Source organism: Erigeron canadensis, chromosome 4, assembly GCF_010389155.1.
Source record: "Erigeron canadensis isolate Cc75 chromosome 4, C_canadensis_v1, whole genome shotgun sequence".
Lineage (NCBI taxonomy): Eukaryota > Viridiplantae > Streptophyta > Magnoliopsida > Asterales > Asteraceae > Erigeron > Erigeron canadensis.
The window spans coordinates 7954267-7972985 of NC_057764.1; the positions used below are offsets into that span (position 1 = coordinate 7954267).

The 18719-nt window shown below is 30.2% G+C and overlaps 1 protein-coding gene, 1 long non-coding RNA gene and 1 other non-coding gene across 3 annotated transcripts; 2 read left to right on the forward strand and 1 right to left on the reverse strand.

Moving 5' to 3' along the window:
• Positions 1–993: 993 nt before the first annotated feature.
• LOC122598274 lies at positions 994–2850 on the forward strand. Its single transcript, XR_006323570.1, has 3 exons — positions 994–1013; positions 1953–2130; positions 2410–2850. It is a non-coding gene; the product is annotated as an uncharacterized LOC122598274 (long non-coding RNA).
• Positions 2851–4043: 1193 nt separating this feature from the next.
• LOC122596926 (probable LRR receptor-like serine/threonine-protein kinase At1g51860) lies at positions 4044–15834 on the reverse strand. Its single transcript, XM_043769571.1, has 5 exons — positions 15571–15834; positions 15404–15439; positions 6207–7205; positions 4282–5160; positions 4044–4094 (listed from the first exon to the last, which is right to left on the reverse strand). The coding sequence occupies exons 1-5, from the start codon at positions 15832–15834 to the stop codon at positions 4044–4046; spliced, it is 2229 nt and encodes a 742-aa protein (XP_043625506.1).
• LOC122598713 lies at positions 5679–5781 on the forward strand. Its single transcript, XR_006323703.1, has one exon. It is a non-coding gene; the product is annotated as a U6 spliceosomal RNA (small nuclear RNA).
• Positions 15835–18719: the final 2885 nt, after the last annotated feature.

The following is an 18719-nucleotide window of genomic DNA, read 5'->3' on the forward strand; positions in this document are numbered from 1 at the left end:
TTATAAAGAGTATTGGGTTTAAGACAATCAGCAACTTTTTCCCTTACCAAAATACCCCTCCTCACTTATACGCATCAAACAAATATCTCTCTTTCTCACACGACACATTCTTTTCCTCCCCATCTTTCCAATCTTCACATCTCAGGCGGCTTCCCGTCATCAAACCCCCCCCCCCCCCCCCCCCCTGTCCAGTTAATATTATATAAGGGGTTGATTTCAGTTTTTTGGTGTTGTTCTTCAATCATCACAAGTCCACCACCATTGCAGTCTCTAATTGCGGCTAAGGAAAAAGGCGCCGCCGCCATCCCCAAATAACTTGATTTGATCCGACATAGAGGTATAAACCTATATTTTATAAATTAATGGGTTGATTTTCAGTGATTTTTTTATATTATTACTATAAAGGGTGTTGTTCTTCAATCACCACCACAAACCACCACCGCTCTCTCTAATCGTTGTTTGGAAAAGCCGCTTATATAGTTTTGTTTATTTGATCATGATCCATTTATATGTGTTTGTATGTGTGTGTGTGTTATCATTGAACAAGATGTTCTTTTTATGTGAAAAGCACGTTTTCTAGATGCAAAAACCACATCTTTTGACATATAAACCAAACTGAGGATTCCTTTCATCATAAGAAATCATTTATGTTTCGATTGAAACCTTATATTTTGAGTTATAATAAGTTTTCAACGGATCAAATCCACTCCCGTGGGAACAAATTGTTGATTTGAGTTACAAACCCCATCTTCCTGTTATTGAGCCACTATATTGGTTTTCAACATCAACAACTAAATCACAACCCCTGTCTCTCTCTCTCTCGCCGGATTCATCGCCCCCAACCACCGCATTTTTTCCCGTTTCAATGAACACCGCGATCCCGCTGTCATCCATCATCATCTGCATCAAGCGCCACCGTTGTTTATCATCACCGGTGCCCATCATCATCTGCATCTGCAGCCATATTCCCCAATTTTCATCTTTCGATGTTAAGTTTTAGAACTAAAAAACAGGTGTTCCTGGTAGCTGGATGATATTGATTTAGCATAGTTATTGATTTTTTTTTATCCTTATTATTTGAGTATTTAAGTTGGATGTTATATGCGATGATTGGATTAATGGGATTTTTGATTATTTTTCCTTGGATTTTACATCAGCTGATTGACACACGTATTTGTTAGATGTGACCCCAAATTTGGTTCAATTGAGCTGCGATATAATGTCTTGGTTGATTGCGGGTATTGTTGAGTGTGTCTATAATTGTCCCGATTTTCGTGTTTGACTATGCTCATTGTTTGTTTATCTCTTGGTTGATTGCGGGTATTTTTTAAGCATATTATATTTTTATAATTCATTGGTGACTTTATTTACCGTTTATGTCAATAAAAAATGCATTTTGAAAGTAAAATAGTTGGAAAGTTTTATGCCTTCAAATTAAATTTATGAAAAGTTTGTTGGTTTCTAAATATTGGATCTTGATTTGAAATGTTTGAATGTTGGTTTCTAAATCTTTGTCATGGCTAATCTACAGCAAGCCAGCAAGTGGTATTATTTTTCATCTTCTAGGATAAAAGTCATATATTTGGGTTATGAAAAGTTTGTTGGTTTCTAAATATTGGATCTTGATTTGAAATGTTTGAATGTTGGTTTCTAAATCTTTGTCATGGCTAATCTACAGCAAGCCAGCAAGTGGTATTATTTTTCATCTTCTAGGATAAAAGTCATATATTTGGGTTACGAAAGACCGCTAGGCGGAAGACAAAATTTATATCATCAAATGAATTGAGGTTTGATTGTAGGTTTGTATTTGTTCCCTTAGCAATCCTGACTTCAGATCCAGCATTCATTTCGAATCCCCCGTCAGTATTTTCTAAATGAACTCAATTAACTATTTTGGTGAAAACTCATATTATATGGTTTACTGAACTATCTAAATAATGTTGATGATACAGGCCAGAGAATGCATATGATCCAGCAACATCGAACCTGGTTGCAGGTAGCAATATTTTTTGTGTATTATTGTGAAAATGCGTTAATTTATCAATCACTATTTTGTTTTCCATTTTGTACAGTTATGGGTGATGAAGAAATGTTGCATGTCCCTCCAGGAGTTTAGAATATCGTGAAAAGGTAACCTCTTGATCTCCGACGGTCTCAAGGAGCACCCTAGATTTACTCATCTTGAGCTAATACTACGCCATTTTTGTTGAAATGGCGTACCTAATAGTCTTAATACTAATAGGTTGTCTCACCCGTTGTGCCCATGTTAATGTATAAAAATTCTTCTGTTAAATAGATAGGTCGATCAGCCCTTAGCCTGTTTAACCTGTTATCCAATCTTTCGACTATTCATCGACCATCATGTCACCAGATTATGTATTTTTTATTTTTTATTTATTTTTTGAACAGCCATATCCAACCAAGGCTTGCATGTTTTACTTTGCTGCATGAGTCACCTGCTGGCTTGCTGCACCATGAGTCAATTTGCTGCAACCAGGCCTTGCCTTTCAAATCAAACACACTTTCAATTCGGTGAGTTTTAGTTGAATGAGAAAAAGGTTATTTCTTCATAGATGGAAAGCACAATCGCTACAAGCTTGTTAACCGAGACTTTTTGTTGTTGTTGTTGTTACAAGTTGCAGGGCATTGAAACAAGTCTCAAATTTATTTAGGTGCTAATGACATTAAATCTATTTTACTTCCAGAAGGGACATTTCGTGTAAAATAGTATGTAAACAATCAATACATGTTAAAGTCATTTGTAATAGATGTCCAGTATGTGAGAATGATCATGGATACAAGCAAGCAACTTTTGTCTATTCTTAATTCTTAGAAGTGGTCATTTGGTAAGCTTAGTGTGGTGATACTCAAAAGTTTGGTTACCTTGATGTGGTGATACCAAATTTGGTTATATGTTACCTTAAATGTAAGTTGTATAAATAGAAAGTTAAAAAAAGTAAATAGATTAGACGGAGTAGAGACAACTATATTCTTTTGATCGGTTCATCATTTTATGTTTAATTTGACGATGTATTAGTTTAAAAGGAGTAAAGACTGTTGTTATCTTCTTAACGATTGTTGATCACGCAACAGCATAAATCCGTCACTTAACCACCATTTTTTAAAAGGTACCGCTGCAACGCGCGGGTACCATGCTAGTTTACTTCTCAAGAGAATAACATTTTTGGGATTTTTAAGACAGAGATATATTAGGGTCGGTTTGGAAAGGGAATTTTTATAGGGTTTTGGGGTTTTTGTGGCTTCTTCTATATTATAGGAATGGCAACAGGCCGGATATAGGCCGAGTTTATACAATCCCGGATCCGATTACCATTCCGCGTCTGATATCTGGACCTACACCCGACGGGTCCCCGTTTATTTATTAACCGAAGGGTAACGTGTTTCCTCACGGGTGATTGGGGATCTGTTAAAACTTTTTTTTAAAATTATTTTTCCTTTCTATTGGTTTACTCTTGTGTTATTGGGAACATTAAATATAAGGTATGTGTAACCATAATCAAAACTTACTGTTTTTTGTGTATGCTTCAAATAGACATTACTTATCTATACTATATTATAAAAAGAATAGCCCTTTTTATTTTTAGTAATGTTGAAAATATGTAATATTTTCACTTAACATCCCTTAAAATATTTTCATATACACTATCCTCTTAACATTAATGATTAAATTACATTGTCAGTCCTTTATCATTTAAAATATGTCCATTAACCTTGAACATCAATTATATACACAACTCACCGTCGCTCCACCACCAACAGTCGTCCATCCATCACACTGTCAGCGTCACGACCACCGCCGCATAGCGCGGGTACCGTGCTAGTTTTTATAAAACATAATCAATATCTCATTTTCACACATCTTTTCTTACATCCTTTTAAAGTTAAAAGGTAAATTTTTTTGTTAACTTATTTCCATTTATAACTGAACGCAACATGTTAACTTTCTATAAGTTTGAACTATTAAAAGTAAACACTGTAACTGTCACACTAAGTAATACATAACTAAGGTTTCAAAGAAACTGTTAATAGGGTTGGCGACTTATTGGTAAGGTCTTTGACCTTGGGGGATCCACCTGAGTTAAAGAAAATGAGAATTTCAATGTAACTTTTCATAAATTAAAAAATATGAATTTCAATGAATGAACCATAGCTACTGCCCACACATTAGTTAGCAAACCTCTATTAAAATTTTCACTTTTTATAGTTTTTGTTCTTAGTGAAAGGTAAATGGCGAAAGTATGAAAACAACGAATAACTTACTTGGTATGCCAATGCCAACGTAAGTTCTTCAACCAACTCGCTAGCACTTGGGCGACAATCATCAGCATATTGGAGGCATTTATATATGATGGCAGAATATGCATCCAGTGATCGTGGCACAATTTGTTCCTTTATACCCTCAAAAATCCTCTCAAAACAGACGAACGACTTAGTGTGACCCTCAAATTCCTCTACACACGCCAATCTCCCCAACAACAACTCTAATAAAACCACACCTAACGAATACATATCTGAACTTTTATCTAAAAAACCCCAATCTTTATACCGTGGGTCTAAGTAGCTCAGCGAGCCATATGCATCATTATCATTGATATCCGCAGATTTCTTGTTTTCTACTGTATATGAGACCTCTTCTAAATTTGAAAGTATACCCCTCCAATCACTGTCAAGTAAAATACTACTGCTTTTTATATCTCTATGTTTTATCGGAGTAATGCCACCTTTGTGAAGATATTCCAATCCCATGGCAACATCGAGGCCTATATTGAGGCGTTTCATCCATGTAAGATCAGCATTGCCCAAATGCTTATCGAGTGTTCCATTAGAAGCATGCTCATAAACAATTATTTTTTCACCCATTTCGTTACAATACCCTACAAGTCCAACGATATTCTTGTGCTTACACTCAAACAGAACTTTCAACTCTGTGATAAACTGAGAGTTTCCTTCATCCGACCGGCTATCAAATCTCTTTGCAACAATGGGGGTATGTCCATTAGCATTTGCAAGTGAAATTTCTCCCTCATACAGCCTCCAGAATCTTCCTTTTCCAATTGAGTTGCAGTCACTGAAGTTTTGTGTTCCCAGTTTTATGGATTCAAGTGAAATTTGAAAATTGTCCTTCCTGTTATTGTTATCCTGTGAATCACAACACTCTCAACTTCAATGTAAAACTCAAACGATTTAAAATTCAATTCAGTAATTTAGTAAAGAGATTAGTATCCTGGAATGTAACAAACTTTGAACGAATGTCTATAGTGTGAAAAAACTAAAGTTGTGTTCATTGTAAGTAATCATCTTTAAATTATGTCTATTGTATGTAAAAAGCATACGTGGCAACCATATATAGCTGCCAATTGTTAGTTTTGACTGGTCGGATACCTATTTTACATATAATAAACATAATTTAAAGATGATTACATACAAGGAACACAACTTTAGTTATTTTACACTATATACATTTTTCCAAAGTTTGTTATATTCCAAGATATTTATCCCTTTAGTAAATCAGTATCATCGAAAATTTTACGCTTGATATCACCAATATATGTCAACTATAAGCAATTAAAAGTTTTGTTAGAAGAGGGTTTATAGTTAAGAACATTGATAATACAAATCAAAATTCTTAATTACTCATAACAAACATTCAATCTTTTTTCCCTTCGGGGACATCCGATAAAATTGGAATGATACAGGGAAGATTAGCATGGCCCCTGCACAAAGATGACACGTACAAATCGAGAAATAGTTCAAAAAAACATTCAATCTTTTAAGTTCAAAGAAGTTTTATAATGTTAATAATACGAGCAAGCATACCCCGCCCCCCCCCCCCCCCCCCGGGCTACGTATAGTACTTCAAAGAGGGCTAGCCGAGTGAGATGGGCCGGTTAGCATTCATGGATATTTGAATCATAACAACATGTCAACATGTGAACATCAAGTATAGTCTAAATTTGTGCTTTAGGTTTAACTAACCTTTAAATTTTATGAGTTATCATCTCAAGTACTTTACATACAGCATATAATATTTATTTCAATTTGTTCTTGATGTTTCAGCAATTTGTGTTTATATTTCACTAATTTTTCTATTTCATATAAGAACAGTGGTGAACAACCTCTTCCCTTAAAAGGACCAAATTATGATGAAAAGAAAAAAAAAAGTTCAAATGAAAAAAAATACTCACTTGAAGGTTCAAAGATTTCTCAAGTTCTTTGATGATGACTTCTATTGTTGGACGGTCAACTTGAGCTTTTTCCACACATTGACTAGCTATTATTAAAAATGTGTACAACGAATCGTGATTGAGCCTATCGTTTAGCCCAGGAATATTTTCATCAGCTTCCTCCTTCAACTGTGGATCTACCAATTTCTCTATAGTTCTATCATGAATGCATTGACGTGCTATTGATGGAAGGCTCGTTGTATGGTACATTTTGTCATATGCCAAGTTCCCAGAGATTATTTCATGTAAAACTATTCCAAAAGAGTAAATATCCGATTGAATTTTCAGTTTACCCGTTTCTAGATATTCCGGATCCATGTAAACTTCTGTACCACCAATATTACAACTGATGAAGGTGCTACATTGGTTATATGTAGGGTGTAACTTGGAGAGCCCAAAGTCTGCAATCTTCGCCACCCACTTATCATATAATAGAATGTTTGCACTCTTTATGTCTCTATGTATTATGCATTCTTTGTCTTCTGTAACTTTGTGAAGATATTGTAATCCATATGCAATATCGATGCATATTTTTATACGTTGAGCCCAACTAAGATTAATCTTATGGTTGCTTCCCAAATACGCTTCAAGGCTTCCATTAGTTGCATACTCATAAATCAAAATCATCTCAGTTTCTTCGTTACAAAAACCAGTAAGAGAGACTATATTTGGATGCTTACATTTGCTAAGTAGTTCAATTTCAGCTAAGAACCCTTGTTCAGCTTGCCCATCTATCCTGGGAAAAAGACGTTTTATAGCTATAGTGCTATCCTTTTCTGGCAATTCAGCTTTATTCTCGCCATTTGTAGTTGTTGGTGAGCTTATGCTATTAAAATGGTCAAGTTTTGCTTTGTAGACCATACCATACCCACCGGATCCAATGCAGTATGTGCTAGAAAAATTGTTGGTCTTTAGTCGTATATCAGTCAATTGAATTCTCAAGTGATCCAACTTTTGCATCTGCAAATTTTGATTTTAAAAGAAAAAGCAAAATGATGTACAATGTGTTACAGTAAGTCGATATAATCAATGTCTCGAATTCAGACAAGTGAAAGCCTCTAAAGTTATTTAAAGTGAAATCTCTATAAATTAATAATGTTGGGATCAACATATTTTATCAATTTAACGAGATACTATTATTATATCGATAAATTAATAATTTATTAATTTAAAGCTGTTTTGTGATATAATTTATTAATAAAGAGACTTTTATTACGGGTATGTATTATCAACACAAAATAGATGTGAATCACTTGCTAGATTATGTTAGTTTTGAGGTAGAAAACATTGAAAAAATTGTGACCGATACTTTTTAAAATCCGATTGATGACGAAGTTAAGAATGATTTGAAAATAGAACTATTCACAACTTATTGTTGTAATACGAGTAAACAATGCCCAAACTCTTACAATACATTATTGAATTTATTTTAGATGGGGTAGGAAAAATAAATAATACTCGTAATATAAAATTTAAAGATAAACTTAATATATATTTAAAAATCTAGAAAAAAAAAAAAAAGAGAAAATCTCAATGTGATAAATATAGATTTAATATAGAAAAATTGTTGGTCTTTGGTCCTATATCACTCAATTGAATTCTCAAGTGATCCAGCTTTTGCATCTGCAAATTTTCATTTTAAAAGAGAAAGCAAAAGGATGTACAATGTGTTACATTGAGTCGATATATATAATCAATGTCTCGAATTCAGACAAGTGAAAATATCTAAAGTAATGTATATGCTACTTTATCATATTTACGTTTCTAGAATCACAAGTGTTGTAAGACTAGGACCAATATTAGGTTTGCCTGTAAATGTTTATAGGGTTTTAATTTTAAATGTTGTTCATTATCCGCTTAAACAGATAGTTATAGTTAATAAATCATGCCTTATTGTAACCACTTTAAATTTTGGGTCAAATAAGATTATTGATTTAAGTATAATTAAATTAAACTTCTTTTTGTTAGGGTTTACCTAAACTAGTGATTAAACTCTATAAGTAAAATAAGCTAAGGCATGATTAAGTGACTAAGTGCATGATAAACTCTTATTTGATTTATGATAATCAATTATATCTTTAAACTACCTAGCTTAGTATATTTAAAGATAAAAATGACTAGCAAAGAAAGTCTCAAAAGAAGCTATTTTCGTCTAGAAAACGTCTTATATAATAAGCTTAAAAAAAGTAAGACCTTAGACCCACCATTTTTCCATGAATATTATACATATCAATACACTAAATAAAAGATCAAATATCCCTGCTAAAACTCTCTGTTTAAATCCTAAATAAAGAAAAAAAAGAAAAGTCTAACTATATACTTAAAGAACATGAGCTAACTAACTAATAAAAGTGTACTCTAACTAAACATCATCCTTTTATCATCAAATCACCATCTAATATCATCCCTTCTAGCTAGTAAATATCTAAGGAACATATATTAACTAAGTAACTAGGTTCCTTGGCTAAGCTTCATCCTTTTACCAACACTTAGATATCATATCACCATCTAATAGCGCCCTAATACCTCTAAATATATATTATAATTCGTGGTTAAAGGAAAGAAAAAAGAAAGAAAACTAATTATTAAACAAACTAAAAGACAAAGCCTAACTAATTTGTAACTATATTCCCTAACCAAGTAACTATGTTCCTTAACCAAGTGTCATCCTTTTGTCACCACATCACCACCTCCCATCCATCAAATACCACCTTGTTCCTCCCTTGTCCTCTTCCTAAAGTCGGCCTAAACACCACCACTTCCAAAATATCTTCATTTTTCTTTCCCTATAAATAGCAACCTTAAATCTTCATTCCAATTTGCTAATTTTACACAATTCTCTTTCTTCTTCTTTAATCCCTATCATTCTGAGATCAATTATTGATAAAGTTCAAGTATATCTTACTAAAACCCTCACCATATCTACTGTTTAAGCTCAATCAATGTAGTCTTTAACTCGTACGAAGAATCAAACTGCACGACGTTGTTATCTTCTATCAAATAAATCACTCTCCTTACTAGTAAGTACTCCTATAAAACCTTACTTACATTTATGATTATATATGTATTGAAATGCTTGTCGAATGGTATACTTGAATTATACATTTGTACATATTAATTGACCTTTATAAGTATAAAACGTCTAAGTAATCACTTTGTTATTTAAACTTGTACAAAACTTATATAAGTTATACAAGTACTTTTATTTATAATTATCCTAACATATTTAACTTGTTAATATGTATATTCTATCTACGTATTTCGTATTATATATATATATTTCGTATTTTCAATTTCGCGTTTTGGACAATATATATATATATATATATCTTCTATATATATCTACAAATAATAACTTTCTATTAAGTACTTCATAATCGTAGGCCTTTTGTTGTATAAACGAATGGCCTTAAAAAGCTCAAGATCCATCTACCATGCTTAATCCATACTTGATCCCTCTGTACAATTATCTGGGCATGAAGTCGTATTAGTTTTCAAGTACTCCCATAGTATAGTTTTCATTATACTTAATATATTTCGTATTAACTATAATTTATGCCATTTAAGTTATCTCTTTTATAAATATATATATATATATATATATACACACTCTCGTTTTCATTCTTCGAATACATTCAGTATTGATTCAAATTTAGATATTTGAAGTCTTGATTCGAATACTTTTTGTACTCCCCTTAAAAATATATACATCTTGATACATGAAATAATGATTCACCTCATATTAAATTAAATAATAAATGATTTCAAAATAAATAAATTAAGATGACGTATCAATAATAACATTATAATAAATAAGTATTCTATACATAAACCTAAAATATTAAAAAACTGTAACGCGAATATTATAAATAATATTATTTGGGGTTGACACCCCGTTCCGGTACCGTCACGCTATGGAACAACGGATATTTCATATATGAATATAAGCGTGATGTAATAGCCAGAGGCAACATAAGGGGGGTAAATCTATGTTGTTAAGGTATCAATTCAAGGCATAAGCATAACAGTTTAATTGTTGTAAACAATTGTTTAATCTTATGGTCCATAGTATATTTGTGTAAACCTATGAGATCACTAAGACACTAACTTTATGTTAATGTATTTTAGCGTGTATTTCTCGAGAAATTGATATATTTGGAGCATATGCTAGGTTATGTATATTTGGAGTCACAAATACATGGAGATTACGGATAGAGATTTCACAGCATTATAAATAGTTAATATTATGTTTTAAAATCTCTAGTCTTTTATTGTAAACTTGGTTCATCTTTTGTATCAAATACATCAGTATCATTTAATAAATTTCGAAAATGGTCTCATTCAGAGGTCGTTTATTGTAATTTGTGTTTGTGATTTTAATATTATACACACCACGCTATTCCGTCTTAGGTGGAGTGTAACACTTATAAATCATAATATCATAACAACCCTTGATATATTATTAGAGAAGGGAAAAAGACAACGTGTAGACTTTTATCCTAATAAATTTTCTTATATATAATCTACTAGCTGATAATCCGGGGTTTAACCCGGACACTAACTAAAATATTAAAATAAAAAAAGTTAAAATAATATATGTAGTTTTTGTAATTGATATATCATAACTTGGTTTGGAGATATTAAATTGGCTAACATAATATATATGTATGAGTATTTATTGCATTAACAAAACATAAAAAAAATTTACAATCAAAAAGTAAGAATTTAATATAAACATTTAATAAGTTAGCTATTTAGTTTAAAAAATATTACAATATTAAATATGACATATGACATCATAAATAAAATCAAACTTTTTTGAAGAAAAATATAGACATATCACATAATACTTTTTCTAAAAATAGTTTTAAAAGACAATTCTCTTTTATTATATATAAAGATTTCTTTCGTAAAAAAATTTGTTTTCATTTGGATTGAAATTCAAATTTCATTTCATTTCTTTTCATATTTAGTTGGAATTTAAAACATTTTTATCAAACTCCTTATAAGAATGGAAATTCCTTCACATCATCAAATATGGAAAAAAATAGTTTTGAATTCCTCTAGATCTCATAATCTCATATATTTGAACAAAATCCCTTTTCATGTGTTAATTTTTACTGTATTATTATGAATGATTTCATTTTAATTATTATTTAGTATATTATATAATTTTGTATATTTATTTAAAATTATGCTTATTAGTTAAATATATTATATCAGATAATTATTATTTTATAAATAATAATATTATTATGTAGTTATATTTAAATATACTTTTCTTTTTATTATGATTTAAATAATATTATATCATTAATATTATTACTATCATTACTTTATTTTTTTTATAATCGTATTCTTATTATCATTAATATATTATTATTTATATTTAATTGTTTATATTATTTTATTAGTATTATTACAAATATTATTACTATGATTTTGTTTATTATGATTTATATTATATTGATATTATTAATATAATTTTATATGAATATTTGATTATGATTATTTTTATTATTATTGTTGTGATATTATTGTTAATATTATTTATATGTATATTTTATTATTTATTATTTTTTTTATCATGATTACTTTTATTATGATTTTTATTAAATTTTAATACTACTTTTTTGTGACTAATTTTTTTGTTATTCTTCGTATCTTCTATGTTATGAAGAATGGAAAGGAAGAATAAATTTTCAAAACTTTTCATTTTTACAACAAAGATTGAATTTGTTCACTATAAACATCAAACATCAAAGTTTTTTTTCTCACATTTAGGATAATAACATAAAATTTGGATTTCTTTATTTTAAACACCAACTTCAAAATTTCTACTTTTGAATTTTGGACACCAAAGATTTTTATTTCAGCAAACATATCCATGACAAAGTAAGTTTAATTAGTCAGTTGTAGATTAATGCAAGTGTAACATCATTATGAAACTGCATCAACACGACAACTGAGACTCCGCATCGCGGGGCTAGGAACTTCCTAGTTATTATTAGAGTTAATTGCAAGATTAGTCCATGTGGTTTGTACATTTTAGCAAAGGGGTCCCTTTTCGAGAATCGTTGCAATAGAGGTCCCTATTTTGAGAATTTTTTGCAAAATTGGTCCAATTTTGACGGATCCCTTAAAGGTGGTTGTCAAGTGTTGGGGTATTTATGTACTTTCCACCCCACAAAGACTACCGTTGCTAAAATGAAAAAAACACAGGGACCAATCTTGCAACTAACTGTTCTTTATATATAATAAAAAACTATTGATCTAACCAATTTTTAACAATTTAAAAATCGCCTAAAATTAAATTTACATATGTATCATTGTTAAAATTATAAATCAAAATATATGGAACTAAAAAACTTTTAATTATTAATTATATTAATAATTGTAGAAAAAGTTTAATTAACTTACAATTTTTAAAAATCTATCACTAATTAGTACTCTTTATTTTTTTTTCATAAAAGAATACATTTTATTAAATAATTAACTTTAATATAATTTTTAATACTTTTTAGCTTTTTATGATTATTTATAGTTAAATTACTAATTAGTACACTTTATAAATTTAGTTCCTTTAAATTCTAATTTTTGAGTCAAACATTCTACTTAGTATATTGCCCCATAATTGTTGCCCTTTTGTTTTATACCCAACTAGTTAAGATACCCCGGCATTGCCCGGGTTTGTAGTCTTTGTGTGTTTTTAGTGAGCTTTGTGTGCGCTGAAAGAAAGAAACTAAAATACTCAGCATTATGTAAAAGTTACAAGCAACACTCGTATAAACACTACAAGCTTGTACATAGAAATTTGTTGTCTTAAAAGAAGAAAGAAACAATAACATGATCTATGAAACGTGTTGCCGTATCATTAACAACTATTTTCAAAACTCACGTAATCGCATAGTATATAAAAAATTAAAATTATTTTGTATATGTTTAAAATATAAAAGTTCAATAAAGTTTGCAATTGATGCAGTTGATCAACAAAAAGAAAACCTTATTATATTTAGTTTCATATATATATATTTTTTTTAATAAGCTGAATCTTGTATAAATATAATAATTTCATGTATTTCTTTTCCAAAGAATTGTCAGCGCATTCGTACAACTCAAAAATTAAAAGTTTTTATATTATGTAAAACTATGTGCCAAGACAGTAGGTTACACTATAGAAAAGAACAGATGTCATTCTTTTATATTCAACCGCTCCACTAATTTCTCTTCCATTTACCTTGAAAAAAAACTTCTCTTCCAATTTTATATTGTGTTTATTTTTATTCCACCTTTGCCTCATGTTAACCACTATCAACGCCCATCTCAGCCTTCCACTACTCATTATGATTAGCTTATTTCGTCAGCGGTTTATCGTAACGGTGGTGGTGCATTATTGGTAGTGGGTGAATGCACACACCGTTGACGCTGACGACAAGAAACACCGTTATTCGTCCGACAATGGTTTTTACGGCAACAATGACATCACGTGTCTCCCTCTTTTTAAATCTGTGTGCAAGTTTGTTGTTTGTGGTGGTTGCTATTTGAATGGAGCTTGTATAAATGCGATGGTGGTGTAGCCTGCACATCACTCTTTACATGTATGTTCAGATCTATGTATGTATCCAGTTTTAAAGGTTGTTGGCGATGGTGTTTGTTACCGGTGTTGTACATCCGCGTGATGCGATGGCCGACGGTGTTATAGGTCCTGATAAGGTAGCGACCGAGCTGATATTGCTATCAAAGTGGTTCATCAGATCCGCCGCCGCCGTTATTAGGTGCGTCAGGTGTTGCCGGCGGTGAATCGGTGATTGTTACCGGCGGTGATTATGGAAGGTTTGTTTATGTAATATGTATGTGTATATGTTGCGGGTAGATTGTATGCTTTAAAAGTTGTACTTTGTGTATTAGGAATTGTAAAAAGCTACAATACCGTTTTGAATTAGCGAGTTGCTACAGTGAGGCCGTTTTGAGTTACAATAGTACCGAGTTGCTACAGAACCGGTCAACCCGACCCGGTACTGTAGCACCCGACTTTTGGATTGTTATATATATAATTTCTAGAATCACAAGCTCTTTGCAAACTAGTGCTAGTTCATTTACCTTTTTGGTCGGGAGCCGGGTAAGGTCATTATAAAAGAATTCAGTTAAATATTAAGTTCTGGAAAAACCATCATTTTTTGTTTATTCTTTCCAATTACTTATGTTTATTATGATTTCATAATACTCTTTGTAATTTAAAAAACAACACAAAAAAAAGGTTTGATGAACTAATATATTGTACCTCTTTAAGCGAAAAATTCGTAAATGTTCCTTGTCCGTTTTTTTTTCTTTGTTTTTTTTTTTCTTGTGTGTGATTTGGTTTTTGACATGAAATTACTGTCGAAGTTGGATGTCAAATGCGAAAGAGAATGAGTTTTTGATACCCAATTTACAATCCAAAAGTCATTAATCGAACAATTTCACATGCATTACGGAAGTTATACTTATATTCTTACCCCTAAAAACCACACACATTAATATGTATGACCCCAAAAGAAATAGATGCCTTGTCAATGGCTTGAAATTTTCATAATGTGTTCTAAACAAAATGTATTTTTATTGTGTAATCCAAAAACATATTGTGTTAACTGATAAGTTTTAAATCACATTATGTTTTTGATAGCCCGTAAAAATCAGAAAATTGTGTAATCCAAAAACACACTTTGATATGAATTTAAAACAATGTGTTTTCGAAAAACACATTAAAAACACATTGTGTATGTTTTGGTCAGTTTTATAGTTTTCAAAAAAATTATAGTTTTATAGTTTTCAAAAAAATTATGATCACACCTCTGTCAACCCTGTCAATGGTATCTAGAGATGCTTTATAAATGGTATCCATGGAATGCTCGTCTACATTGCTACTTTGCTAGTATAAGCTTATGACTATAAAATGTAACTTTGCTTATTTAAAAGTAAATGATTATTTATTTCTTAAACTTTTTTCTTCTTATTACACATTTTCATTAAACTTATATTAATTGTCCCATTTTAGCTTTCTACAAAAATATATGTTCTGTTTTTACTATGTTGTAACCTGATAAACGGAAAAAAAAAACATACTTCTTAAGTAATTATTTACCGCAATCATTTCAATCTTAATGAAAATAATCCATTACCTTCAAGTGGTTGGATAATACACCTTCCGGAGGTTCCTATATAAATAATCATAAAATTGAGAATTAGTTTAATAAGCTAGCTTGTACGCTGTTATTAAGACAATAAAATAAAATAAAAGTAATAGAATCTGAAAACATGAACTTAAAACAAGAATTGATGGTCTTACAAGACTTTGATCTAGTTTCTTTTGAAGTTCCAATGCTAGTTCAAGTCGTTCGAGAACTTTTTTCGAATTTAAACGTTCTGACCGTTTCTCTTTCAGGCAAAAATAAGCTGTCTCGGAGAAGATGTTTAATGACTCCAAGCTCATTTGTTTTCGTAGATCAGGATCAATCTTCTCATCAAGTGTCTTCTCTTCAAAACTGGCTCGGGCCATTCGAGCAAAATACCAATTATCTTTTTGATCTGGAGTTGAAACAGATGCTTCCATTCCAAACAAGACTTCAAACAGAACAACACCAAAAGAGAAAACATCTGACCTACTAGTCAAACCTCTAGTAAGTTGATTTGTTTCATATGCTGGATCCATATATAATAATGAGCCGTTGTACTTATCCGTAAGGTAAATTTGACCTTTTTTAGTTCTCACAGCAAATCCAAAACCATGTAACTTGGGTTCCCAGTCCTGATCAAGTAAAATTTTGGAGCTCTTGATGTTACCATGTATCACACTTTGATTCTCTTTTGCATCATAATGTAGGTAGCTTAATGCGCGTGCTATACCGACACATATATGCAGTCTCTGCATCCAACTGAGTATTGAGCCGCTTAGATGTCTATTGAGGCTTTCATTCGCCTCATGCTTGTTTATGATTACAATATGTCCATCTCGAAACCACTCAATTTTGTAAGTAGGAACGATGTTTTTATGGCTGAGATCTTTTAACATATTAATCTCATTGAGTGCAATGTGATGCTTGCATATCCGTACAACAATATTCACCAATTCTCCTGGTGATTGCATGAGTTGCCCTTTGTAAATTTTTGAGAAAGAAGTTTGTTTAACAAGGTTTTCCTCAGCAAAGTTGTTGGTGGCTGATATCATGTCTTCATATGGGATAGAAATACTATCAGCATACGCTTGTAGGGACATTACAGATTGGTCGACGTTGGAAGATGAACAGGACATGATACCTGTAATCTGTATTTGATTAGTAAATAGACAATTTGAGCACTAATTAACAATAAGATAGAATATCGTCCTAACTAAAACCAAAATGCTTTCTATTTCAAAAACTATTTTCACGCCTGTAAGCAAATAAGAAAGTTTTTGTTTGACTTCTTTTATAATTACCATACAAATTTAAATCATAACACTAGAATTTCATATTTTTTTTGACTGATTTTTTATCTTTTCATTTGAGATTACATCAATACTGTCGAAATACTATTCCAAGGACATATAAGGCTCATTTGGGATTACATCATTTATTTCAAGGGTAGATTGTATTTTAGTCTCTAAAGTCGCGGATTTTGCACTTTTAATCACTATACTTATAAAATTACGACATAAAAAAAAACACATGAAACTAACCAATTTTATTTACTTTTGGTTACCGTGTCCAATTTCTATAGCTTATCTCCGTTAACTTGTACTTCCACGTTTGTTTTTCTTTTCGTCCGTTTTTCTTTTCGTCCTTTCCATTAGTTTCATAATTAAAGATGATAATCGACCCAATAACTTCAGGGATGAAAAAGGTATTTATTCAATTTTTTCTATAGATCTATCGTCTTATTAAATATCTTATTTTAATATTTCAAGTCTTTTACTTTTTACTTTGACCTTTACAAAACCCTCATATGTTGTTTTGGCTGATTAGTAAAAATACATATTCATTTATTGAATTTTGAAGCAACTTTTATGTGGTTTACAGTTTACTTTTGTGTTGTTTTTTAAGTAGTTAATATAGTTAATTGTTTATTTGATTACAATTTGGATTTGGTTGATTAGTGATGGTTTTCATTCGTTTTTTATTTTAGTTTTCTTAATAAAAATATTATAAAGATGATTTTTAGATTTAGCTTGTTTTTGATAATTGAAAAAAAAATTAAAATATGTGTTTCTAGTGATAATACTTTTTAAGTTTTGATTAAATGAAATAATTGTCAGTAGAAAGATTTATTAATAAAGTTGTTAAAACTTTTTGATAATTGTGATTAAATTGTATACAAAAATTAGGTTGACCTTTTTCTAATTAAAAGATGTGATCTAAGGTTGATGTTGATAAAATTGATGATCATGATGATGGATATAAAATGTATATGTAGACATCCTATTTGCTACTCCCATGGTCCCATCATCCCGTATAAATTGAATAAATGTTCAAATTTGACATTTTATGTCTCGTTTGTCAAATTTGACTGTTAATATTTTTTTCGTGTTAAATAACCTTTGTTATAAGATATATGAATGAATTATGTTTTAAATATAATTTTCATTGATATAATTTACATACATAAAATGTGTAAAATGACAAAAATAAATTTAAAAATCTTTCCCTGACTTGATTGATGCAACTTGTAATAGATTTTATTGGAAGGATGTTAAAGAATATATTTAGGTATTTGACTGAATAGCTGAAACTTTTGGTAAAATGTGTAAAATGACAAAAATAGGTACATAAAAAACATTTAACATTAATCTTATGTATATATGTATAAATAAATTTAAAATTACACGTGTCACTTAAATTAACTTATCAATATATAATTAATTAAATGTTTTAATTATTCTAAAAAATAAGATAAATTTAGATTTAAAAGAACAAGTCTCACTTAAATAAAATGTCACGTATCGATTAAAGAAAGTCTCAATCTTGTTTTAGTTTATTGATAAATAAGTTATTTATCAATTTATTTTTGAACATAGTTATTTATCAATTAAATACATAAAAAATACGAAAAATATTTCCAACTTATAAGACTAAGAACCTGTTTTGTTTTTTTAGTCATTGAGTGTTAAATATATTAAGTTACTGAATGTATAAATAATGTCTGTATGTATTAATTTTAAAAACATGTACCTAACGGTTATTTTTGTTTATTAACTTAAAAAGAATATAAAATTTGACTGAATATATTAAATTTTTTATTATTAATTATTAAATATGTTAAATAAATAAATAAAAAAAGGCCTAACCCATCTTAACCGACACATAGGAATCCTAACCCATCTTAACTGACACATTATAGGTTGTCTCACACATTCACTTTTCTGTATGTATATATGTCTTTCATATATATATATATATATATATATATATATATAAATAGATATATATATGGGAAAAGTGAATATAAGGTTGTCCGACATTT

Coding starts and splice junctions, on each gene's coding strand:
- LOC122596926 (XM_043769571.1), bottom strand. CDS start 15,834: ATGGAAGCATCTGTTTCAACTCCAGATCAAAAAGATAATTGGTATTTT. Junction 7,206..15,403: donor TATTATCCAACCACTTGAAG/GTAATGGATTAT, acceptor CAAAATTTGCAG/ATGCAAAAGTTGGATCACTT. Junction 4,095..4,281: donor CGTTGGCATTGGCATACCAA/GTAAGTTATTCG, acceptor TCTTTAACTCAG/GTGGATCCCCCAAGGTCAAA.